Source organism: Pseudophryne corroboree, chromosome 6 (genome assembly GCF_028390025.1).
Source record: "Pseudophryne corroboree isolate aPseCor3 chromosome 6, aPseCor3.hap2, whole genome shotgun sequence".
NCBI classification, from domain to species: Eukaryota; Metazoa; Chordata; class Amphibia; order Anura; family Myobatrachidae; genus Pseudophryne; species Pseudophryne corroboree.
Genome location: NC_086449.1, coordinates 803,656,934 through 803,681,780, shown reverse-complemented (window position 1 = coordinate 803,681,780; position 24,847 = coordinate 803,656,934). Strand labels below are relative to the sequence as shown.

The window sequence follows — 24,847 nt, the reverse complement described above, 5'->3', positions numbered from 1 at the left end:
GTTTTAAATAAGAGCCACGTCCTTCCGGATCTAGATCAGGATTGATGGTAATCAAAGGCTCAGCCGCAGCTGCTCGTCTACGTCATCCTGCGTATCATCCTACAAATCGCCTTGCACGTCATCCTGCGTATCATCCTACACATCGCCCTGCACGTCATCCTGCGTATCCTACAAATCATCCTGCACATCGCCCTGTACTTCATCCTGCGTATCATCCTACACATCCTCTACGATACTCTCCTCTGAACCTCAGTATGTACAGTGCCAAGAGCTAAGTATACATTGCAGGAGTCCAGATAACAGCCTGCATATATGTACACCAAATATGTCTTAAAGGGGTGGATACCTGCAGCCACATTGCAGTATTTATTGGGATGCAGACAGTAACATGGTGGCAGAGTGGTTAGTATGACAGCACTACACAATTCCCGACCAGGGTCCCTATCTGTGCGGTGTTTGTATGTTCTCCTCATGTTTACATGAGCTTTATCTCCTCCCAGTGCTGCATAAAATTGGTGGCGCAATATAAATAAATAATAATAATAACAGCTTGGTGGAGAGGATGTCCCAGTATTGGATACAGGTGATCACATCCAAGCCTTGAATGACCATTTTGGCCAGGTCCAACTGGGCTCCTGTACACACCACTGTGGTGGGATGGCCATACCTAGCAACATCAAAGCCATGTGCTTTGTAAATGAGTGCCATAGTAACACAATTACAAGTCACTGCCTTTATTTGTTGATCGCATGGCTCGCCCTTGCATTCTGCAACCAGAGGCAATGGTCTTTCCGCCCTAATACATCTCTCTGTTACCCTGCTACATCTGTTATGGTCTTATATTCCATAGGTTGCCACCATTCAGCTACAATTTGTCCTCCAAAGAACCTCCAGTGACTTGTGAAATGAATGGGAGCCTTGTGACTGTGACACCGGAGGCGCTGAGTCTGCTGAGAGGAGCAAGGGTATTGGCTCGCAGAGACACTGACAGTCTGTACTACCTGGGGCACATAGCCTGCGAGGTGGAGGTAGGTGGCTTTGCGTGCAATCATTCGGCTAAATCTGTGGATCTCAACTCCAGTCCTCAAGTAACCCCAGAAGATCATGTTTTCTGGATTTTATTAATTAAAAATTAGTGTTATGGGAGGAGGACATGAATGCAATTTTGTTGTCCAGGGCTTCCATTAACTTAATAGCACTGTGGATGCGGCGCTATTAAGTTAATGGAAGTCCTGGGCAACAAAATAGCCAGCAGTGGGTGACAGGGAGAGGGTGACCCCAGGGAGAGAGTGACAGCAGTGGGTGACAGGGAGTGAGTGACGCCAGGGAGAGGGTGACAGGAAGAGCGTGACGCCAGGGAGAGGGTGACAGCAGTGGGTGATGCCAGGTAAAAGGTGACGGGGAGGGTGACAGCAGTGGGTGATGCCAGGGAGACAAGGAGGGTGACAGCAGGGAGAGGGTGACGCCAGAGAGAGAGTGACAGCAGTGGGTGATGTCAGGGAGAGGGTGACGCCAGTGAGGGGGTGACAGCAGTGGGTGACGCCAGGGAGAGGGTGGCAGCAGTGGGTTATGCCAGGGAGAGGATGGCAGCAGTGGGTTATGCCAGGGAGAGGGTGACAGCAGTGGGTGACGCCGGGGAAAGGGTGGCTGTAGTGGGTGACAGGGAGAGGGTGATGCCAGGGAAAGGGTAACAGCAGTAGCAGCGGGTGAGAATGTAAAAGAGAGAAGTAAAGGGTGATGGGAACAGACAGTGAATGACAATTATATTGGTATTTACTTACATGGACCTGGGCCTAGAACTGCAGGGATCGCCGGTGACAAAAGCAGCCTGTACAGGAATCCGGGGTCAATAGAAAGAGTGAGAGAAGAGGGGAGAAGCGGGGGATCGTGGCCCCTCTCCCCCTCTGGCCAGACTGGACTGACTGGGGTATATTTATTAAGGTCCCGATTTCATTCGAGTTGGCTTTTTTTTTTTCTAAGTGTGATCTCGGGAATTTACTAAACACAAATCTCGGCAGTGTTGGGGCTATTCGTATTGAGATACACTGCCGACCACACAATGACCGATGGTCTATTGATTCGTATAACACGGCTGTTATTTAATAGAACTCAGTAATTTACTAAGAATTTGTATTCTCAACCACTGCCGACAATAGACAAACACTGCCAGGAAAGTATGGAATTCGTAAAAAAATGGAGCTTTCAAATAGACCTGCTTTTTGATGGCGTGTTGTGATGGTTATGCATGGATCACTGAGATCTGTGCATGCTTATCTGTGGAAAAGGGTGCGAATGGGTAAAAAGTAAAAAAAAAAGAAATGCGTGGGGTACCCCCTCCTAAGTATAACCAGCCTCGGCTCTTTGAGCCGGTCCTGGTTATTTAAATACTGGGGGGAAAATTGGACAGGGGTTCCCCGTATTTAGACAACCAGCACCGGGCTCTTAGTCCGGTCCTGGTTCCAAAAGTATGGGGGACAAAAGATGTAGAGGTCCCCCGTATTTTCAAATCCAGCACTGGGCTCCACTAGCCAGGGAGATAATGCCACAGCCGGGGGACACTTTTATATTGGTCCCTGCAGCCGTGGCATTACCCCCCCCCCCCCCCCCCCCTCAACTAGTCACCCCTGGCCAGGGTTCCCTGGAGGAGTGGGGACCCCTTTAATCAAGGGGTCCCCCCCTCCAGGCACCCAAGGGCCAGGGGGTGAAGCCCGAGGCTGTCCCCAGCATCCCTGGGCGGTGGGTGCCGGGCTGATAGCCATAAGTGTGTTTAAAAAAAAAGGATATTGTTTTTTGTTGTGGAACTACAAGGCCCAGCAAGCCTCCCCCGCTTGCTGGTACTTGGAGAACCACAAGTACCAGCATGCGGGGAAATAACGGGCCCGCTGGTACCTCTAGTTCTACAACAACAAAAATACCCAAATAAAAACACAACACACACACCTTGAAAGTAAAAATTGATTAAAACACACTTACGCACTCACACATACTTGCCTACATCCAACGCCGAGAATCACGTCCACTTGTCCAGTAGAATCCAATAAGGGTACCTGTAAAAATGAGAGAGAGATTACTTACTTACATCCCACGCCGATCACGTCCACTTGTCCAGTAGAATCCAATAGGGGTACCTGTAGAGGAGAGAGGGCACACAATTTGCTCTGTAGAAGACTTACCTACCTATACACTCAGGACAGAACTGTATGCATTTAGGAGTTTGTTAATGGCTGTCTAGCATCCTCTGCAGCCTGCTGTCTTCCTGGTGGCACTTGTAAGTGCTTAATAAAAGTTTACTTTATTTTAATTATAGTACATATATATCCATGTGCATACATATATACACATGTATATACATATAAACACACACACACACAATATATAAACATGTATATATGTGTACTGTATGTATATATAAATATATATATATATATATATATGCATGTTTAATATGCTATGTATATATATATATATATATATATATGTGTGTGTGTGTGTGTGTATATACGGTATATATATGTGTAGATATGTATATGTATATATATATATATATATATATGTACATACATACATACATACACACACACACACACTAGTTTTATGGGCGAGCATATACTGGGTCACTTCAGTCCCCACCCCCGTGCTTGGCTCCACCCAGTTCTGGAAAACTCCCCCATCCAAATCCTGCATTTCCCACTGCCAGGAAGTGGCCGCCCCGGGTCACGGAGAGGGAGGTGAGCACTCATGCATCAGCTTATGGGTGATTGGCCAGGGGATCCAGCCGTGGATCCACTGTCCAATCACATCTGGCCCTATCGACGAGGCACTTATGATAGTGCCGCTTTCTCGTCGCTTTTCATTGGGCTTTTACAGCCCAGTGCTTGGCCCCGCCACCCACTTTATCCTCAGTCCCATTCACAACGGGAGGCACGGTTATCAGTGCCTCCTAACCTACTTTCATGTCTTACAATGAATATAATAATATAACGAAGATACTTATGACACAGAATATGTGTCATAAGTATCTTCCTTCTATTATTTTAATCATTAATGACAGGGGAGTCACTGCCTCCCCTGACTGCACGTCTCTGCCTGTTGGAAGTACTTGAGGACTGGAGTTGAGAACCACTGGATTAAATCATTGTTGATTTGAGAGCCCATTATTTTGGAGTAGGTTGCAGAGCTAATGTGTCATTCTTCATTTTTCCCTCAGGGTTCCTGTGATCGTTTCCTTGTGGAGTTTGAGAAATGTCGCTCTCCGAAAGGCAAAGGTCAGTTCCGCATGCAGGAAACATCCGTTTGCGACATCATCCACTATGAGGATGCAAGGTGGAGACCTCTCGTTCCTGGAGACCACGTGCTGGCACCGGTGGATGGAAACATGGATAAGTATGGGCCTGGAACCGTCTTACAAGGAGGAGAAAGCCGGATCTGCGGCTTAGGTATCATGACATCATCTTAAAACTATTATATCCTCTTACGGTTTTCTGTGCAACATCTAACGATATAGATTAGTGACCACACTCTTCACATTAAAGGAGGTATTTACCCACATTGCAGATTTCGCCAACTTCAGCAGATACGTCCTTTGACAACCTTCTTCATGGTGCAGTTGTCAGCTCCACCCCCTTCTTTACTATTTTACATTGTATCGTTGTGTGGGTGTAGCTTCAGAGTATGGCCAATGCTAGTGTTTCATTCTTCCAAGCTTCACAGGACACCGTAGGCCAGTATTTGCCAGGCTTCACGGTGTCCCATAATTAAGCTGTATAGTTGGAATATTAGAAATGTATAATTATATGCAATAAGAACTTAATGAATGGTCTACGGCACCTTCAGTGGTGAAACACCAGTAGACCATGGTGTTGAGAAAATGATGGGACCTTGGGTGGTAGGTTGCATACAGAATTTCATTGTTTGCCATTAGGTTTTTGATACATCGTAACTAATGTCTGACGCTCTGTAGCTTCTGACAGCAATGGGGTTCTAGTAACTTTCTGGAACGGGAAGACCAAGCAAGTCGCTCCTGGCCTGGCCATCTGGATCCCACAGAGATTAAGTGACCGCATCACCCTGGAGCTGCACGTTCCTCTGGAAGCCAGGAAGAAGCTCATGGAATCCTGCCCTGGTTTTCCCTTCATAGGGTCTGCCAACACACATCCCGTGTGCACGGCCAAAGAGAAAGTTGGTGGACCTGGATCTCATACCTGCTTATACTGTAGCCCCAGTGGTGGTACCTGCCAGACATGCTATGTGCCGGAGGAGCTCTGGGCAGCGCTGAGGAACTCACTGAGCCATGTCAGTCAAATGACTTCCTCCAAAGAGAAACCTTCCAAGAAGGTGGCGAAAGATCAGGTGCCAACAAAAGACATTGCCTCCAAGGAGAAGAACAAACGTCAAAGCAAGATCATAAGAGACCAGAGAGCCCACCAGGGAGGGGACCAGATAGGTAGACATGTAAGTTACTGTTCTTTGCTGAGTGGAAGTATAGTACATTGTGCTACATACAAGTGGCATCGTCTGTATTTATTATCCCACTTAGATGACGTATTGCCTATGTTGCAGAAGGATCATATGGTCTGTAGCAGGGACACTCAGACTGACAGAACCAGCGGCCCCTACACCCCAATCAAATCTAATGTTAAAGCAGCACAAGGTAATAACAGGTACCTTCTCTGTATTTGTTATTTTAGTTTGGCGGTGTGCACAACGGGTAATAGTGTCATCAATCACAGCCGCTCTATGGGTTTAGGAATGCTCTGCAGTGTGTAATCTGTCCTGGTACGGGGAGGGACGCACCGCACAGACAACGCTCAATGTAACTCTGGCTGTAAGGGTGCTGCACGACCATGCTAATTCAGGGAATGGTGACCCCCACCTCCCACCAAAGCGTTGTTACTGTGGCAGCAAATTGTAAGGATGGGTCGGGGCTGATATGCTGGTGTTCGGGATGCCGGCGGTCAGTATTCCGATGGATAGAATCCTGACAGGGGTCAGATAAGTATGTCAACCTTTCCCCCCTAAGGGCTGTAACACACACTCCGGTTTTTCCCGGATGGCAAAAAGCCGGACAAACTTTGTCCGGCTTTTTGCCATCCAGGAGAAACCGGCAGTGTCTGTCACACAGGACGGCTTTGAGCCAGGTGTGATGCTGTGCGCATGCGCAGCATCAGACACGGCTTCAGAAAAAAACGTTGTGTGTGAAAGCTCCCCTTCACACACACGGTTTACTGGCTGCAAAGACGGCCCGGCGGCCGCCCGGCAGCCGGACCTTCCAGTGGTGAGACCCGGCTGCAACCCGGCAGCCGGGCCGGGGCCGTCCAGTGTGAAGGGACCCTACCCCTCACACTGTTAACTACAATGCCGGCACGGGAAAAAGCCGGGCCGTCTTTGCAGCCAGTGAACTGTGTGTGTGAAGGGAAGCTTTCACACACAACGTTTTTTTCTGAAGCCGTGTCTGATGCTGCGCATGCGCACTGCATCACACACGGCTCAAAGCCGTCCTGTGTGCGAGACTCTGCCGGTTTCTCCCGGATGGTAAAAAGCCGGACAAAGTTTGTCTGGCTTTTTGCCATCCGGGAGAAACCGGCCAGTGTGTTACAGCCCTAACTCTACCTTCTAGCAGCCTAAACCTTACCCCTCCCCCCCCATCCACAGCCAATCCCTGACGCTGCCCGGTGGTGAATAACCCCCCCCCCCCCCTCTTCCCCTGCGCGGCGTACCTCTCTGATGGCCCGCCAAACAGACGTTCGTGATCCTGGCGGTCGGTATTCTACCGCCCGGATCGTGATCCTATTCGGGATGGTGACACCGGCTTTCCGAGCATTGGTATTTCGACTGCCAAGATCTCAACCCCTGGATCCCATAAGGATTGGCTCACAAATACTACTGTAGTGGATAAGAATATGGAGTGGAAAGGGAATATATTGATCATCTAATCAAGCTTTCTTGATATTTGTTGGATGAAATTTGAAGCTCAAAAGTATATAGGTTAAAAACATTTAATAAATAGCAGTGAAATGTTACTTTATTCTTAGCTGTAACGTTGCAGCATTTAATGACTTCATGATTGGTTCTATAATCTCAGTGTCTGCAGCCTGGGAGCCGTCACACACCGTTCCGTGATAATGTATATCCTATGTACAATTATGAGCGGGTTAAAAAAAATTACAGCTGGATTATATAAAATGGCTATATATCCTATATAATAAAAGGCTAACACTGTTCCTCACCTGTATAGGTGGAATTCAAGTGTTTTGCACGCCTGCGGCCACTGTATTGCTCCATCATTTTGATGGGGTGGTTACTAGTATTATTTATAAAGCATAAGTAACAGTTTCAGGCAATTATCCGGAGTAAATATATTTGAACCACAAATATCATGGGGTGGGGGGAGGGAGGGGTGTCAGTTGTCCTACGTATATCAGACTTAGGGTGTGTACACACGGTAAGATCCGTGCTATGCCCGATTTTCACTTCCAATTTCCCTTGAACTCCGCAGAGCCCAGATAGCACAGATTTTGACTAACTTTTCTTGAGATATGGACTATGTGTGCTTACGATTTTGGCTTATGTGAGATGTCATTGACATGTGAGATGAACTAGATCAGAGGTTCTCAAACTCGGTCCTCGGGGGCACACACAGTGCATGTTTTGCAAGTCTCCTCACAGAATCGCAAGTGAAATAATTAGCTCCACCTGTGGACCTTTTAAAATGTGTCAGTGAGTAATTAATACACCTGTGCACCTGCTGGGTTACCTGCAAAACATGCACTGTGTGGGCCCCCGAGGACCGAGTTTGAGAACCTCTGAACTAGATAGTACACCGATCTAGCAAGGATTGACTTGCCTGCACAGTCTATCTTTTCTTGCGCTTGCCGACCTGGCGGGACCGCGCATCGGGATCGCAAGGTCACTTTCACCTTGCGATCTGCACTAACTTTTCTTGCGATTTTGACTATATAGTCAAAATTGAAAGAAAATATCTCACCGTGTGTACACACCCTTACTGTCAGTATTCCCATTGAAAGATAATATATTGTAGACTGTCTCTACTCAGCCTTAAATATATGACAACAGAGAACAATAACTGTCCACTGCATTAAAAATGTAAAAGATAGATCTTTAAATCTGTGTTCTTCTTAAGGTGACCCAATGAAGTCCTCGAACAAAACCTCAACAAGCCTGGACAACATGACCCATCTGCAGGCAACGCTGCACCGTATTGATAAGGCCATGAAAGAAGATCGCTTAGCCATGGAATCTGCGATACTGGAGCGCACTCCTCTAAGGCTGGTGAGCTACCTGGGAGCTGGTATGCTTTACTCTCCGTGAATAGCAAAGTAACAGTGTAAAGCTGCCACCACTGTCTATAACGAATTAAGTTAATTAACTGTAGACCCACTATAAGCCAGGTTCAGAGTTACACACATGTGGACTGATTTTATGACCTTTAGCAAGCTGCTATGCAGGGGTCCATCAGACGTTACAGCAATCTCCTGCACAAAGGCTGACGCAGAGAATGGTGATGTCAGCTGCACTCACACGCGGAGCGTTTGCACAGCTGACTGAATACAGGCGACTGAGCACGTGGATTTCCTACGGCCGGAAGCAGCGCAGTTCTGACTACTTTACCCTTGATTCTCAAGCAGATCTTATTTATAGAACTTAATTAATTAGATTGAATCCAGATAGTAAAGGAATAGAGGTGGGGGAGACTGATTATAAACATTAATTAATTGCCGATGATGTAATGCTCACTATATTAATTCCTCATTTCTCTCCCAAGGAGTCAATCCAATTGGCTGCGATATTATCACAGCTGCGAATCAGCTCGGCAGCGGACGCACTTTTTACGGCGGGCCGAATTTGCACAAAACTGCTTGCCACCCAATGGAGGTCCGAGCAATTTTGTGCGAATTGGGGCTGATGCGCGAAGGGTGCAAGACCGGGTGCCGTTGCCAGCGTTTAAATGCCGTTGCAATGGCACTTCGCACCCTTCGAAGTTAATTGGATTGACCCCCAAGTCCTTAACCCTTTAAATTCATATGTACGGTTATCAGGCTATAAAATACAGATGTATCAAGCTTTGTATAGATAGATAAAGTACCAACCAATCAGCTCCTGTGATGTTACAGGCTGTGTTGGAAAAAATAAGATTTTAAACCTACCGGTAAATCTTTTTCTCCTAGTCCGTAGAGGATGCTGGGGACTCCGTAAGGACCATGGGGGTATAGACGGCTCCGCAGGAGACATGGGCACTGTAAAGCTTTAGAATGGGTGTGCACTGGCTCCTCCCTCTATGCCCCTCCTCCAGACCTCAGTTAGATCCTGTGCCCAGAGGAGACTGACAGTACGAGGAAAAGGATTTTGTTATCTCTGGGCGAGATACACACCAGCCCACACCATACAACATGGTATACAATAACCAGTTAACAGCATGAACAAAACAGCATCAGCCAGAGGCCGATCTCAACTGTAACTTAACCCTTAAGTATGCAATAACTATATACAAGTCTTGCAGAATGTTTCCGCACTGGGACGGGCGCCCAGCATCCTCTACGGACTAGGAGAAAAAGATTTACCGGTAGGTTTAAAATCTTATTTTCTCTTACGTCCTAGAGGATGCTGGGGACTCCGTAAGGACCATGGGGATTATACCAAAGCTCCAGAACGGGCGGGAGAGTGCGGATGACTCTGCAGCACCGACTGAGCAAACACGAGGTCCTCATCAGCCAGGGTATCAACTTGTAGCACTTAGCAAAAGTGTTTGACCCCGACCAAGTAGCTGCTCGGCAAAGCTGTAATGCCGAGACGCCTCGGGCATCCGCCCAAGAAGAGCCCACCTTCCTAGTGGAATGGGCCTTTACTGAATTTGGTACCGGCAGTCCAGCCGTAGAATGAGCCTGCTGAATCGAGTTACAGATCCAGCGAGCAATAGTCTGCTTAGATGCATGAGTGCCAACCTTGTTGGCTGCATACAGGACAAACAGTGCATCTGTGTTCCTAACCGTAGCCATTCTGGCTGAATAAATCTTTAAGGCCCTGACTACATCAAGGGACTTGGAATTCTCCAAGGTTCCCGTAGCCACAGGCACCACAATAGGATGGTTCATATGAAATGACGCAACCACTTTAGGCAGAAATTGAGGACGAGTCCTCAACTCTGCTCGATCCGCATGGAAACTCAGATAGGGGCTCTTGAAAGACAAGGCCGCCAACTCGGACACCCGCCTCGCAGATGCCAAGGCCAATAACATGACCACTTTCCAAGTGAGAAACTTCAATTCAACTGTTTGAAGCGGTTCAAACCCGTGTGACTCAAGGAAACTTAACACCATGTTAAGGTCCCATGGTGCCACTGGGGGCACAAAAAGAGGTTGGATGTGCAACAATCCTTTTACCAAAGTCTGGACTTCTGTGAGAGAAGCCAATTCCTTCTGAAAGAATATGGATAAGGCAGAAATCTGCACCTTAATTGAGCCTAACTTTAGGCCCATATCCACTCCTGTCTGTAGAAAATGGAGAAAAACGTCCTAGTTGGAAATCCTCAGTAGGAGCATCCTTGGCTTCACACCAAGACACATATTTTCTCCAGATACGGTGATATTGTATCGCCGTAACATCTTTTCTAGCTTTAATAAGAGTAGGAATGACCTCCTCTGGAATACCCTTTTAGGATTTGGTGTTGAACCGCCATGCTGTCAAACGTAACTGCGGTAAGTCTTGGAACACGCACGGCCCCTGTAGTAACAGGTCCTCCCTGAGAGGAAGGGGCCACGGATCTTCTGAGAGCAGTCCCTGAAGATCTGCATACCAGGCCCTTCGAGGCCAATCTGGAACAATGAGTATCATCTGCACTCTTGTACGTCTTATGATTCTCAATATTTTTGAGATGAGAGGAAGTGGAGGGAACACATAGACCGACTGAAACACCCACGGTGTCACCAGGGTGTCCACCGCCACTGCCTGAGGGTCCCTCGACCTGGAATAATACATCCGAATCTTCCTGTTGAGGCGTGATGCCATCATGTCTATTTGAGGAAGTCCTCAACGACTTGTTACCTCTGTAAAGACTTCCTGATGAAGTCCCCACTCTCCTGGATGGAGATCGTGTCTGCTGAGGAAGTCTGCTTCCCAGTTGTCCACTCTGGAATGAAGACCGCTGACAGAGCGCTTACATGATTTTCCGCCCAGCGAAGAATCCTGGTGGCTTCTGCCATTTCTGCTCTGTTTTTTTTTTGTCCCGCCCTGGCGGTTCACATGCGCCACGGCCGTGACGTTGTCTGACTGGATCAGAACAGGTAGGTTGCGAAGAAAATTCTCCGCTTGTTTGAGGCCGTTGTAAATGGCCCTCAATATCAGCACAATGATGTGTAGGCAAGCCTCTTGGCTTGACCATATTCCCTGAAAATTGTTTCCCTGTGTGACTGCTCCCCATCCTCGGAGGCTCGCGTCCGTGGTCACAAGAACCCAATCTTGAAAGCCGAACTTCGCACCCTCTAGAAGGTGAGCACTCCGGAGCCACCACGGGAGAGAGACCCTGGCCCGGGGGGACAGGGCAATCTTCCGATGCATGTGCAGGTGGAACCCTGACCACTTGTACAGAAGGTCCCACTGAAAAGTCCGTGTGGAATGGCCTCTTAGGCCGCCACCATCTTTCCTAATACATGAGTGCATTGATGAACTGACACTCTTTTTTTTTTGGCTTTAACAGGTCTCTGACCATGTTCTGGAGTACTTGGGCTTTTTCTTCTGGGAGAAAGACCTTTTGTTTTTCTGTGTCCAGAATCATGCCCAAAAACGCCAGTCGAGTTGTTGGGACCAACTGCGACTTTGGTAGATTTAGGATCCAGCCGTGTTGTTGTAGTATTCTCAGGGAGAGAGATACGCTTTGTAACAATTTTTCCCTTGAACCTTGAACTCGCCTTTATCAGGAGATCGTCCAAGTACGGGATAATTGTGACGCCTTGCTTGCGCAGGAGCACCATCATTTCCGCCATTAACTTGTCGGGGCCGTGGAAAACCCAAACGGCAACGTCTGAACTTGGTAATAACAATCCTGTACAGCGAATCTCAGGTACGCCTGATGAGGAGGATAAATGGGGACATGAAGGTATGCATCCTTAATGTCTAGTGACACCATAAAACCCCCCCCTTCCAGGCTGGAGATCCCTGCCCGGAGAGATTCCATCTTGAATTTGAACCTTTTCAGATATAGGTTCAGGGATTTTAGATTCATAATGGGCCTGACCGAGCCATCTGGTTTCGGGACCACAAAAATAGGATTTTGGTACTTACCAGGTAAATCCTTTTCTTTGAATCCATAGGGGGCACTGGAGTACTCTTGGGATATGGACGGCTTTAGCAGAACAAAGGCACTGAATATTTAAATTTAGAACTCTCCACCCCTCCATATCCCGGAGTACTTCAGTGTTTTTTACTGAGCTGAACAGGAACTATAGAGAGGTTGACAATGGAGAATTACCTATAACATAACGTACAACAATAAAGTTGACACATAACGTTACTGACAACGAAACAGTTGACACCATAACCGATAGAACCTTATAATTTGAAACAGTCTGTGAAAATGTGTTACCATAAGATCCCCTGAGCTTAATACAACCCAGGTAAAACTGCTCTGGGTGGGCGTCCAGTGCCCCCTATGGATTCAAAGAAAAGGATTTACCTGGTAAGTACCAAAATCCTATTTTCTTTTTCATCCACTAGGGGTCACTGGAGTACTCTTGGGACGTACCAAAGCTTCCCCTGTGGGCGGGAGAGCTGTTTGACACCTGTAACACTAGGCGGCCAAAGCTAGATGCTGATGCCGCAAACGTATCAAACTTGGAAAAGCGCACAAACGTGTGCACTGAAGACCATGTAGCCGCACGGTCAAGCTGCGTCGTAGAAGCTCCACGACCAGCTGCCCATGACGTTCCCACAGAACCTGTGGCATGAGCTATTACTGATGTAGGCGACTGTAACCTAGCCTTAAGGTAAGCCTGACGTATAGTCAGTTTTATCCATCTGGATAAGGTCTGCTGAGAAGCTGGCCTCCACTTGGCAGCATCATAGAGAACAAACAACGTATCCGTATTACGAACTGTAGACGTTCGGGACACAAACGCGTAATGCGCGTACCACATTCAGAGTTCCAGAATGTGCTGTCAACACAGGAACTACTATTGGTTGATTGATGTGAAAAAGATGACACTAGCTTTGGTAAGAAATCGGGATTCGTCCGAAGTTCCGCTCTGTCATCATGAAACACCAAATACGGTGGCTTGCATGAAAAGGCACCCAAATCTGAAACACGCCTTGCCGAAGCTAAGGCTAGAAGAAAAATTGCTGTCCAAGTGAGAAACTTTATATCCACTTGCTGTAAGGGTTCAAAATATGAAGACTGTAAGAAATCTAAAACCAGATTCAAGTCCTATGGCGCTGTAGGTGGAATGAATGGAGGCTGAACTCTGAGGACACCTTGGAGAAAGGTGTGTATAGACGGCAATAGAGCCAATCGTCTTTGAAAGTAAATTGACAAAGCAGATACCTGCACCTTTAGTGTAGATAAACGCAGTCCTCCATCTAAACCTGTCTGTAGAAATAACAAAAGACGGAATAACTTGAAAGATGATGTTGGAAACTTCCGAGCTTCACACCAACCTATATAGGCACGTCAAATTCTGTAATAATGAGCTGCCGTAACCGGCTTCCTAGCTCGTAACATGGTTGGTATAACCGATACTGTAATGCCCTCTCTTCTTAAGAGGGCGGTCTCAACAACCACCCCGTCAAACGTAGCCGCGCTAAATAGGGGTAAAAGAACGGACCCTGTTGTAACAGGTCTGAACGTAGTAGGAGCGGCCAAGGATCGTCTGCGAGTAGTCCGCGGAGATCCGAGAACCAAGCTCTCCGAGACCAATGAGGCATCACCAGTATGACTGTGACGGACTCTCTTGTGATCCGTTTTAGCGACAGAGAGCAGCGGAAAACGGTGGAAACAGATACACGAGGCTGTACGGGCCCGCGATTGTGAGAGCATCCACCGCCACTGCCCTTGGATCTCTCGTTCCGGACACATACTGGGGCGTTTGTAATTGTTGCGAGATGCCATCAGGTCCACCTGAGGATATCCCACCTGTGGACCAACTTTTGAAACACCTCTGGATTTAATGCCCATTCTCCTGGATGAAAATCCCGACGGCTGAGATAATCCGCCTCCCAGTTGTTCACTCCCGGAATGAACCCTGCCGACAATATCACCTGGTGGTATTTTGGTCAATTGAGGATTCGAGCTACTTCCCGCATGGCTTTGCAGCTTCTCGTTCCTCCTTGTTTGTTGATGTATGCGACTGCAGTCGCGTTGTCTGACTGCACTTGGACAGTCTGAGAGGGAAGCATGTGTAATGCTTGTCGTAGTGCATTGTAAATTGCGCGGAGTTCCAGGCCATTTTTAGACAGCAATTTGTCGTGATCCGCCCAGAGACCCTGTCGCTGACAATTTTGAACTATAGCTCCCCAACCTCTGCGACTCACGTTCGCCGTTAGAATTATTCAATTCCAGCCGCCGCCTGCGGTTAAATTGTGAACCTTGAGCCCCAGAGTAGAGACACCCTCGCCCTTGCCGACAACCTCACCCTGTGGGAAATCTGCAGAATGCGAGGCCGACCACTATTGTTGAAATGGACGAGAGGGAAAACTTCCGAACTGAAGCGCTTCGAAAGCCACCACCATTGTTCCTAATAGGGGAATACACAAATGTACCGAGAGTGTGCGTGGCTTGAGCACTTATTGTACCAGATGAATAATCTGTACTTTCTGTTGTAGTAGGGAAATTCTTTGATTTACCGTATCGAGAATCATACCTAGAAATTGAAGTCGTTGAGACGGAAATAGATGCGATTTCTTGAAATTGACACTCCAACCGGGGTGTATGTTAGCAGCGCAAGTTGGAGGAGCATCTGTTGAGACGGAGTTTTCATGAGCAGATCGTCTAAGTACGGAACGATAGTCACTGCCAGGGATCTGAGATGAGCTATTATCACAGACATCACTCTGGCGAATACCCGAGGCGCTGACGAGAGGCCAAACGGTAGGGCCTGTGTGGCGTATTGCAAAACGCAAGAACCTCTGATGAGGTGACCAAATCGAAATGTGTAAGTACGCATCCTTGAAATCAAGCGCAATCATGCAATCTTGTGGCTTCAAATCTGCAAATACTGACCGCAGAAATTCCATATTCAATCTGTAGTAAGTGACTTACTGATTGAGACAGACGGAGCCCTCCGAAATCGGTACCACAAACAGATGGGAATAATAACCCTGACCTTGTTGGTGTACCAGGCTGGAATTAAAAACTGCTGAATCCAGCAGAGACTGAATGGCAATCTGCCAAAACGCCTTCTTGTCGTCCGACAGAGACAGTCCAGTTTTGAAAACAAAAACGCAGTGGCGGAAGTCTTTTAACACTAAATTGCGGATACATCCATCAGTGGATGTCTGGAATCCCGGCAAATGTAACATCTGAAGGCGTGCTACCACAATTGGAAATCCAAAATGGCCTGGGAGCCCGTCAAGCCACTGGCTTGTTGATGATTTTAGCGCCCTGGTGTTACAAGGCGTGGCTGTACCACAGCCTTGACAGGACTGAAGTCTAAAGTGAACGCCGGACCAGAGTATTTCCGTCTTGGTACCAGTGGAGGCAATAGCAGGAAGCTAGACTCTCTCCCCTCCGCCTTGGCCTGAGAAATGCATCTGTCAATTTTAGGACCAAACAACTTCTGGCCACCGTATTCTTTTGACCTCTGACTCCGCTTGCCAAGAATGCAGCCAGAGAACCTGTCGTGCTGTAACTAGCGACGATAAAAGGCGAGAAGCGAGCTAACAGGCGGCAGCAGAAGCTGTACATAGCTACTTAGCAGCTTCTCCGATTTGATTAACGATAAGTATAACGTGATCGTCATTGTTTCCATACAAAAAGCGCCTTAGTGACCCAAATCTAACTTACGTCTGAAGGGTCTTTATAAGGTTTGACACAGACGAATCCACCAATGGCGGATTCTCCAATGTAGATGTCACTGTGTGGAAACGGGTAAATAGAATTAAATCTGGGAGGTATAGAACTGGTTATTCGGTTATTTTGCGTTTCTACTAACATCTTATTAAGAAATCCTAAATAAGAGCCCGATTGCTCCTTAGTCTCTGTAAACTTCAGAGACTGACGCACTGGTCATTATCAATGTCTGGGCTGTCAAAAATCGCACTTCTGACTGCTGGTCTAATGTGCCCTCCTCACCCTTATGTAGCGTCGTGAGGTTTGGCATAGAATTGTCAGACCGCAACACAGCAGAAACGGTTAAAGTATAAGACCAATTAATTAATATCCGTTAGATTTGACGGTCTTCTCCGAGACTCGGATCTAGCCGCTCGTGTCAAACGGTGGCCAATTGTAATTGCAACCCAGCCATTACATTTGCGTAGCATAGGAATGAAAACCTGGTTCCGGAGTGGAAACCACACAATAAACAAAGACCGACACTTGCACGCTCAGTAAAAGCGTTACTTAAGGTGTGTAATATACCTATATATATATATATATATATATATATATATATATATGGCCGAAATGCATTCACTTGGCCAGCCTATATAAAAGCTGAAGCAAAAATTCCCACTAACACCCCTGCGCCTCCGGTGGAGTAGTGTTGTAGGACAGGAACGTTCTGGAATTAGAAAGAGGAAGAAACAGGAAGCATGGTTAAAATGGCCACCATGCCATGCTTACACTGATAATCCCAGATTAGGTTACAATACATTCTGTGTGAATATAGGCTCAATAGTCTATTATACAGGGAGAATCACAGGTTAGGTTATTAATATAACCTATATGAATGTGGCAGCCTGTCATATTTTACTAACATATCTTCCCCTGCAGCAGCGCTGCCTGTGGCTTGTCCCCCCCACCTCCCCCTGTGCTCCGTGTCTCAGCGGGGAGCGGGTGCCGGGAAGCTGATCTTGCAGGGAGGCAGGGGACGTTGTGAGAAGAGCGGCCGAGTGTTCGGCTGGCTGGAGTGGCGCGTAGCGGCTTCCGGCGGCTCTAGTGAGAGCGCTGTGCTGCGGCGGTCTCCCTGGCTTTGAAGTCCGTACCGCGCGGACGGAGCGGCTAGGGCGGGCGCTGGTATTAGCGGCGGGTGCGGGCGGCGGTAATGAAAACGGACCCCGCACAGCGGGGCAGCAGCGCGCGCTGACCGCCCCGTCCCCCCCAGCATACCTTGTCTCGTAGGGAGGGCTGCGACGGGGCTTCTATCTGTAAGCTCCATCCAGCTCTTGTTCCTGGCTGCGATGGGGCTTCTATCTGTAAGCTCCGTCCAGCTCTTGTTCCTGCCAGCTGATCACTCCTTCATGGCTGCGACGGGGCTTCTATCTGTAAGCTCCGTCCAGCTCTTGCATCAGGTCATGGCTGCGACGGGGCTTCTATCTGTAAGCTCCGTCCAGCTCTTGCATCAGGTCATGGCTGCGACGGGGCTTCTATCTGTAAGCTCCATCCAGCTCTTGTTCCTGGCTGCGACGGGGCTTCTATCTGTAAGCTCCGTCCAGCTCTTGCATCAGGTCATGGCTGCGACGGGGCTTCTATCTGTAAGCTCCGTCCAGCTCTTGCATCAGGTCATGGCTGCGACGGGGCTTCTATCTGTAAGCTCCGTCCAGCTCTTCCAGTGTTGCAGTAGGCAGTGGGCTGCCTGTGGCTGTGAGGGTGCTCTTTGTGAGGACCGACACGCCATGCGCGGCTCCGTGCAGCGGCACGATCCCGGACCCATGTTTTTACAGAAACTGGGAAGGGATGTGAAAAAGTAAAAATGTAAAAGTAAAAATGAAAAATTAATAAAATCTTCAACTAAGTGTGGGAACTCCACACAAGCCTTGTTAGTGCAGTGAGCACAGAAAAAACACTGAGGTACTCGGGGATATGGAGGGGTGGAGAGTTCTAAATTTAAATATTCAGTGCCTTTGTTCTGCTAAAGCCGTCCATATCCCAAGAGTACTCCAGTGACCCCTAGTGGATTAAAAAGAAAAGGCTTGAATAAAAACCCTTCCCCTGTTGTAGAAGGGGAACCTTGATAATCACTTACTGATGATACAGTTTCTGTATGGAAGCTGCCACTGTTTCCCTCTCTGGGGAGGAAACTGGCAATGGATTTTGTAGAGGACGGGGAGGACTTTTGTCCCTGGGAACTAGCCGTAGCAGGCGCTCTTTTCCCTCTATCTCCACCTCTGGTGAGGTAGGAAGAGCCCCGACCCTTTCTGAAATTATGTGACCGAAAGGACGCATCTGATATTGAGGTGTTTTCTTTTGCTGTGGGGGAACATAAGGCAAAAAAGATTTACCCGCGGTAGCTGTGGTAACCAGATCCGCGAGGCCCTCCCCAAATAAAACTTCACCTTTGTAAGGCAAAGTCTCAATATGTCTTTTTGAATCAGCATCACCAGTCCATTGGCGGGTCCACAGGGACAGTCTAGCAGAAATTGCCATGGCATTGGCTCTTGAACCCAACAGCCCAATATCTCTCGCAGCTTCTCTCATATATTTATGCTGCGTCTATAATGTGACTCAAGGTCAACAAAATGGTATCTTTATCTAGGGTGTCAATGTCAGATGACAAGGTATCTGCCCACGCTGCAACTGCGCTACCCACCCATGCAGACGCTACTGCCGGCCTTAGTAGGGCACCCGTATGTGTATAAATTGAAATTGATTTCAAGCTAGTTTCCTGTCTGCGATCAGCAGGATCCTTGAGGGCTGCCGTATCAGGGGATGGTAGCGCCACCTTTTTTGACAAGCGCGTTAAAGCCTTGTCCACCGTGGGTGAGGATTCCCACCGTAACCTGTCCTGGGAGTGGAAAGGTTACGCCATAATAATTCTCTTGGGAATCTGCAGTTTCTTATCTGGAGTTTCCCAAGCTTTTTCAAACAGGGCGTTCAGCTCGTGAGATGGGGGAAAAGTTACCTCAGGATTCTTTTCCTTAAACATGCAGACCCTTGTGTCAGGGACAGAGGGGTCCTCAGTGATATGCAAAACATCTTTTATTGCAACAATCATATATTGAATACTCTTGGCCACCCTTGGGTGCCACTTATCATCATCGTCGACACTGGAGTCGGAATCCGTGTCGGTATCAGTGTCTACTACCTGTGAAAGGGGACGTTTCTGAGACCCCGAAGGGCCCTGTGACACAGTCAAAGCTATGGATCGACTCCCTGCTTTTTCTTTGGACTCAGCTTTGTCCAATCTTTTGTGTAATAAAGTAACATTAGCATTTAAAACATTCCACATATTCATCCAATCGGGTGTCGGCGGCGCCGACGGAGACACCACAATCATCTGCTCTGCCTCCTCCCTAGATGAGCCTTCCACCTCAGACATGTCGATACACACGTACTGACACCCCCACACACACTGGGATAACTAATATTATGGGGACTGACCCACAATAAGGCCCTTAGGAGACACAGAGAGAGAGAGTATGCCAGCACACACCCAGCGCCACTGTACACTGAGACAAAATCCCAGCCTGTCAGCGCTTTATATATATATATATATATGTGCTTTACAGTGCCCATGTCTCCTGCGGAGCCGTCTATACCCCCATGGTCCTTACGGAGTCCCCAGCATCCTCTATGGCAGAGGTTCTCAAACTTGGTCCTCATGGGCCCACACAGTGCATGTTTTGCAGGTCTCCTCACAGAATCGCAAGTGAAATAATTAGCTCCACCTGTGGACCTTTTAAAATGTGTCAGTGAGTAATTAATACACCTGTGCACCTGCTGGGTTACCTGCAAAACATGCACTGTGTGGGCCCACGAGGACCGAGTTTGAGAACCTCTGCTCTCTACTTAAGGCGATATTTATCAAGCCGTGAAGAGAGCAGAGGTTCTCAAACTCGGTCCTCGTGGGCCCACACAGTGCATGTTTTGCAGGTAACCCAGCAGGTGCACAGGTGTATTAATTACTCACTGACACATTTTAAAAGGTCCACAGGTGGAGCTAATTATTTCACTTGCGATTCTGTGAGGAGACCTGCAAAACATGCACTGTGTGGGCCCACGAGGACCGAGTTTGAGAACCTCTGCTCTCTTCACGGCTTGATAAATATCGCCTTAAGTAATGTACCTAAACTGACAAACATAACAATATTCAGGCATAGGAAGTGCAGGCAGCGGCTATACTGTATATTGGAGATTTTTCACTGATGATGTAAAATCTGTAATGATTTCAGCAAAAGCTAGTTGTAAGGTTTCCTTTAATGCTCCCTTCTATACATCTAGTGTCCCTGTTTTGTAGCATGCTTTAATTGTGATCTTTGCAGAATGCTGAACCTAGAGCGCCCAAATATCAGGAGCGGAGAGAGAGAAAAGAAGTAGGACAAGCAGAAGTGTGGAGGATTCAGGAGGAGGAGAGAAAGAAAAGGAGAAAGGAGAAGACCTGGGAAATGGAACAGAGAGAACTGATGCTTCAAGATAGCAGGTATATGATCAGCTGGCTGCAGTGTTTAGTGTCATCTTATAATTTACCGTGTAGGTGTCTGTTCTTTCCAGTGGTGCCGAGAGAAGGGGGGTGGTACAAATTACCCAGGCCCATGTCTGATGAAACGGCCCAGGGGGGCCCCTCCCCATCTCCTAGCAACTCTTATCCACAGCCCAGCACACTCTGCTGTATGCTGGGCTGCAGCGTGGCCAGGGAGGTGCTTAAAATACCAATTTTTCAGTATTTTTTTCTATAAGGGTGCATGACCACATCTCCTGTGATTAGGCCACACCTCCTGAAAAGTACCTGGGCCCAGCCAGGCTCTGTACTGCCCTGGTTCTTACAGTGTTATGGTTTCCTCTGTAAAGTACACCCATTATTGTTATAGTATGGTGGGCTTACAGGTAGCCTTCGGGTTACTTACATGAATACAAACAGGAGTTATAGAGCCTTAAAGCCATAGTCAAAACATTGCCGGCACCATAGAATAATAACGGGGCCACAGATGTACTGGCCAGGGATAAAGAAACCACATACTGTATATTGAGAACATTTTCAGGGTTAGTTAAGCCCTAACCAGCTGCCAGCATCAAAGCACTGGCTCCCCCTGCTGGTAGTACAGGTTGAGTATCCCATATCGGAATATTCCGAAATACAGAATTTTTTGAGAGACTGAGATAGTGAAACCTTTGTTTTCTGATGGCTCAATGTACACAAACTTTGTTTAGTACACAAGGTTATTAAAAATATTGTATTAAATGACCTTCAGGCTGTGTGTATAAGGTTTATATGAAACATGAATGCATTCTGTGCTTAGACTTAGGTCCCATCGCCATATCTCATTATGGTGTGCTGTTATTCCAAAATACGGAAAAATCCGATATCCAAAATACTTCTGGTCCCAAGCATTTTGGATATGGGATACTCAACCTGTAACAACTTTTTTTCCCATAAAGACAACCTGCATTTCATAAGGATAATCTGTATTATGTTATGATCTTGTTAAATCGCCTCATCAGTTGAAGATATGGATAAAAGGCTTCTGCCTAATAAGGGTGGTAAAGTGCCACACAAATTCGCTGCGGCGCTTGTGCAGATTGTGGAAACTCATTATATACAGACACATGCGAACTTGTGGGCGACTTAGAAGCAGACCCTTAATCGGGATGTACCGATAGCAATCAGGTCCTAATAGCCTTTATAGACTATATGTTTTATTATTATTCATTTGTCGCTATACTATTCCAGGCTATGCTCTGAGCAAAGAATCCTGCTTGACCTGGAGAGAAGACAGGACCGCGAGGGCTTAGAAGTGCAGCAGGCGGAATCCCGCAGAGGTCACAGGAAAGAAGAGAACATGGAGAGAGAGTACAGGAATGAGGGGCAAAGAGTCCAGTTCCACGGTGACCTTCAACAGCAGAGAGATGATCTAGCTCTGGGAAAGAGAAGGAAACAGCCCAAGCAGAAAGAGAAGAAAGACAAACATAAGGTGCGTTTATAACCTGTGAAATGAAAGATTTCTGTTCTCAATCTCAGCAATCTAGTGTTGTAGACTTTAGCAGGATACTATATTGCTGTGGATTTAAAGAGGTGCTTTAAAGGGCGTTCTTTGTTTCAGGACCTGGTGCAGAACAGGGTGATGGTGCAGCAGGAAGAGGATCTGCAGGACTGGCGCAGGCACCAGCAGCTGCAGACAGGGTCCGTGCACAGAGTCTCCAAGAGACTGGAGCAGTTTTACCACCAGGCGGAGAAGGAGTCTAAACCAGACACCGACCTGCAGCAATACCTGAAGGAGCACAACCTCCAGGCTCTGCGTTCAGTCATGGTCCTGTGATAACTGTAATGTGTGCTGGGCTGTATGTGTAGGAATGGGTGCACGCAGGAGTGTGCAGTAGCATTGCAGCGGTTATACATATAGTACTGAATGTGCATTTACAAATGGACGCTGCACTCAGTGCCCACACACAGTAAGGTCATTGCACCTTCATTTAGTTCTATGGTTATTTAAAATCTTAGGTCTATAAATCTTATGTACAATGGTGTTCCAGACCCCTATACTGCCGGAGTATTACACCCCGTCCCCTCCAGTCCCTCCTTCCACATGTACCGACGTATGTACACTGGGATGTGTGATGGGGTTAGGAATGGAGGTGAACCTGGCCTCCGTATCCCCAGCCGCCCCTACGACAAGGTTATGGTCTTGCCTCATGTAAGGCCGACTCTTCCTATGGAACACACCTGATGCAGGCGGCAGAACAGGAGCGTTGGTACAGTGCAGCTGCTCGGTTTCCCACCAATCAGGAGCTTTGCTAGGCTCATACACTGGCAGCCCCTCTACAACTGTGTTTCGTATGTGGTAATAGTATGAACTGTGCATTTTCATTTAAAACATCCTTTATCCCCGACACGGATTTAAAAAAAGTTACTATATTTAAAGCCCTAAAATGAAACATTTTAATTCTATTTAATCCCTTAAACTATCGTCAATGAGAGGAAGTACTGTTACAGTACTATTAATAGGAGATGTTATCCATAAAAATTAATAAATTACCATGAATTAATGATAATTGTCTTTGGAATCATGTTTTGTATTTAAGTATTCCAAAAATGATAAACAACCTATACCCAATAAATATGTAAACAGTGACAATTGTGTTATTTAAAAGCGTTTGTGGAATCCCTAAAATCTCCCTGCGAGAGATAAAGTCTGCGTCGTACAATGTTTAAAAAGGCATTTCATACTGTAAAATGATTACAGTAAGGCAACGGACACAATCTCCTGCATAAATAAAACATACATCGGTAGTAGGCAGGGGGAAATTGGGAATATAAGGGTCTATTTATTAAGCCTTGGATGGAGATAAAGTAGCAGCCAATCAGCTCATAACTGCCATGTCACAGGCTGTGTTTAAAAAATGACAGTTAGGGGCTGGTTGGCTGGTACTTTATCTCAATTCAAGGCTTAGTAAATAGACCCCATAATATGGCCTGGGAAAGTAGTCTGAAAGTGCGGCCTAGGTGGTAGGTGTGGATGATGTGTGAGGTAGTGGGGTGGGCCGCCGTTGTGAGTGTATCCTGCGGCTGGAGGTGGAACTAACCACGATGTAAGGTATAAGTCAGGCAGTGTCAGGCCGTTCTCCAACAGAATGACTACATTGCACACATCACTATTATCTTGAAAAAGTTCCCATCTAATCAGGAACGAAACGCGTTGATTGATCTACAATTGCCTTCAGAGATGACCCCATAGTGACCCACTGCACTGGATTCTCAGGCACACAAACTCCAAGCACCAGCTCTATATGCTATTTAAACCGCCTTAGTGACCACAGCCTGTGTATCTACGACAAAACAGCGCTACAGCATCACAAGCATACCGAGCATCTTAGCAGCTCCTGAGGCAAGGTACTTCCAGTCACTTAAGAGGGGTACACACGGAGAGATCCGTGCTTAAAATCTAAGCAATCTTGCTAGATTGCTTAGATTTTAAGCACGGATCTGCCGTGTGTATGCCCTCCAGCGATAGCGATGCGCGGCCCCGCGCATCGCTATCGCAGATGCTAGATTGAGCCTGCATGCAGGCTCAATCTAGCGGGTCGCTCACTTCACCGTTGTGTGAAGTGAGCGGCCCCCCGTCGGCTTTTCCCCCTCGCTCAGCACATCGCGCTGTGCTGAGCGGGGTGAGAGATGTGTGCTGAGCGGTCTGTGTTAAGATCGCTCAGCACACATCTCTCCCGTGAGTACCCTCCTTTAAACAGCGTGCAACACGGGGCCCAGCATGCGCTCCCTGTCTGACGGATTCCGCTATTGAGCGGTAAGAGGCACAGACTGTGAGCAACTCGCTAATCTACTTTACAGCCTCAACGACAGTGCATTCTCAGCTGCCAGCACAAACGGCATTACAACACCCTGCACGGCCGTCAGGATCCTGCTATTGGGGGTAATTCAGACTTACGCGTAGGGGTGCTTCAGTTTCACAGACTAGTCCGCCCCGCACGTCAGGCCCTACCCCCCCCAGTACAAAAGCGTCGCACAGCTGCATGGTTCAGTGAGTTTCTAATTGGATTGCAAAATGTAAATTTGCGGAGAAAAGTCAACTCAGACCTAATTCACACATAATAGGATTGACTCCTATGAATGGTAAGTCTCAAATAAATGTATAAAATTAGTCAGTTTTTGGGATTAGTTCAGGGAATGGTGGGGCCCCTGGGTTGGTGTGACCTGGCTGCTTTGGCTTTAACATTGTAACACTTAGGGCAGTATTCAATAAGAGTCGGAAACTAGCGTCTTGTCGGAAAGACGGCAGTTTCCGACTGGAATAGGTCAGA

General features: G+C 47.4%; 1 protein-coding gene across 2 annotated transcripts in view; it reads left to right on the top strand.

The window, feature by feature from the left end:
- Window positions 1-23,169, top strand: part of LOC134933615 (trichohyalin-like) — a 29,113-nt gene extending 5,944 nt beyond the window's left edge. Inside the window, exons 4-12 of one of the 2 annotated variants that reach the window (XM_063928956.1) lie at window positions 35-252; window positions 851-1,028; window positions 4,208-4,436; window positions 4,961-5,451; window positions 5,560-5,650; window positions 8,141-8,289; window positions 20,362-20,519; window positions 21,768-22,008; window positions 22,138-23,169. In XM_063928956.1, coding sequence (XP_063785026.1) covers window positions 35-252; window positions 851-1,028; window positions 4,208-4,436; window positions 4,961-5,451; window positions 5,560-5,650; window positions 8,141-8,289; window positions 20,362-20,519; window positions 21,768-22,008; window positions 22,138-22,353 — 1,971 coding nt within the window. In that variant the 3' untranslated portion in view covers window positions 22,354-23,169. The remainder of the gene's footprint in view (window positions 1-34; window positions 253-850; window positions 1,029-4,207; window positions 4,437-4,960; window positions 5,452-5,559; window positions 5,651-8,140; window positions 8,290-20,361; window positions 20,520-21,767; window positions 22,009-22,137) is intronic. The other variant, XM_063928957.1, reaches the window with a different exon arrangement.
- The last annotated feature ends 1,678 nt before the right edge of the window (window positions 23,170-24,847 follow it).